The 1,982-nt window shown below is 39.8% G+C and overlaps 1 protein-coding gene across 1 annotated transcript; it reads right to left on the bottom strand.

The window, feature by feature from the left end:
• Positions 1-103: 103 nt before the first annotated feature.
• On the bottom strand, positions 104-1,324 carry SARC_14763 (hypothetical protein; the record flags this gene model as incomplete). The annotated part of the gene is made up of 2 exons (XM_014291106.1): positions 104-238; positions 1,139-1,324. Coding segments are annotated over 2 exons (321 nt in total), but the record flags the coding sequence as incomplete, so codon positions are not given.
• Positions 1,325-1,982: the final 658 nt, after the last annotated feature.

Genomic DNA, 1,982 nt, shown 5'->3' with positions numbered 1-1,982 from the left:
AATAACATATATACACTACACACACACACACACATATAATATATATATATATATATATATATATATATATATAATTTTGCAAGTACTTACCGCATAAACATACCTCAAGATCAACCTGACCAGGGAGTGTGAAGTCCGCCCAATATGGGAAGATGGTGCGTTGGTAACTGCGTTTCATATTCACACCGTATGCATCGACCACCACCTTGAAGGTCACATCAGGCTCTGAACATCGACCCTATACATACAAAATATGAATGTGCGTGTGTTCAGATATCGGGTGACATATGCATATATATATATATATCGTGTTATCGATATCTGCGTTTATATATATATATATATATATATATAATGGTTTGTTAGTGGCTACCATTCTTGATCACTCCATATGCGTCGATCATCACCTTGAATATCCGTCAGGGGTTGACATGGACTGTAGGCGTACACAGGATAGAACACTTATGTGCTTAGTCAAATACAGTTGAGCCTACATATGTATGAAAATATGTACATACTTGTGTAGGTATTGAAGCTTGCGGGGTGTGTATATATATATATTCAAGTGAAACTAGTTTACCCGCATCAACAATTCGGATCAACCTATGGCACATCAATAAGCCCTCGGACCACCGTCCAAACCTATCCTTCGATCTTTCACGCTCGAGTTATATGTTTATATGCGCATATATCTAGACACTTGCATGCCGCTACTAGCTTTCAAGTTTATTCTGATGGTAGGGCTTCTGTTCTAGTAATTGAGTTCATTAGATTTGTATCCCGTTGTTAGTAGTTGAGCTACGGTACACGAATAATCGTGTATGCGCGTTTGTGCTGAAAAGAGCCGAGACTCAAATCAGCAAACGTATCATGTAGGCTTGCAATATGTCAGTTTAGATCACGCAAAATAGTGCGAAGGTGAGTGTGAATATGCGTTGAAACACGAAAAGGTATATATATACTATACGTATAGGCTTGTGCTTGGACCATTCCACAGTGCCCCAGCCCTCACATATCAAACACATACGACACGAACATGCCTATATATATATATATATATATATACGTCTATATACAAACAAATATACTTGCATTGCATCCAATGACACTTTGATACACATGCACACAATATACATACCATCCGTTCTGGCGTGACTGTATGGGCTTGTGCATAGGCGTCTTCCACAGAGTGACCCCACCCCCAGACGTCGTAGAGTTCACTTGCAAGCACTGACCGTTGGATCACTTTCTTCCCATCTTCTTCACTTGGAAAATCGACCCACACAAATGCTTCGTAGGGATCGTCAACTTCCTGTACATGCATATAGCACCAATAGTCAAGTGGTATCATGTGCTATTGTTCTGGTCTGTGTGCAGGTGTCAGGCTGTTGTGTCGTATACGCGAGTATGTTTTTTGTATATGTATAGGGCGTCAATCCCACCCCCTTCACTCGGGACATCGACCCACAGAAATGTTTCGTAAGAAGCGTCTGCATTCTACACATGCGGATGACATTTTTATTCAGTTGTTTCAGTTGCGTCCTATCGTTCCTGCCGGTGTGTATGTCTTATATGCTTTTGTGTGAGCTTGCATATATAGGATAGTATGTTGCTCTATGTCTATAAATATGTAAAGTAATTGCATCCCTTACTTTCCATCCGAAATCAAGATACATCAATGCTTCGGGGGGTTTACCATCTCTTAGTGCAGAAAACACCATCAATCAGCCATATTAGCTGTGTACGATTGTACTCTTATAGGCGTATACGTTATGGGAGCTATGCACCTGTGCATAGGTATACCTGAACATTTGTCGGGAATTGTGGTCGCATCTATTCATGTTTATGTTTCGGGTTGAATGGTGGTAGTATGTGAGTATGTGATAAGTATGTGTGTACAGATTTGTTCTGATATGTCCTACATATTCGTTGATGAATTCATAAATTATACAAGCAATTAAGTAGCAAGACATGAAAGTGAT

Source organism: Sphaeroforma arctica (assembly GCF_001186125.1).
Source record: "Sphaeroforma arctica JP610 unplaced genomic scaffold supercont1.5069, whole genome shotgun sequence".
Taxonomy (NCBI): Eukaryota; class Ichthyosporea; order Ichthyophonida; genus Sphaeroforma; species Sphaeroforma arctica.
Note: the sequence above shows the minus strand (reverse complement) of the source record. Positions and strands in the feature narration are given on the sequence as shown.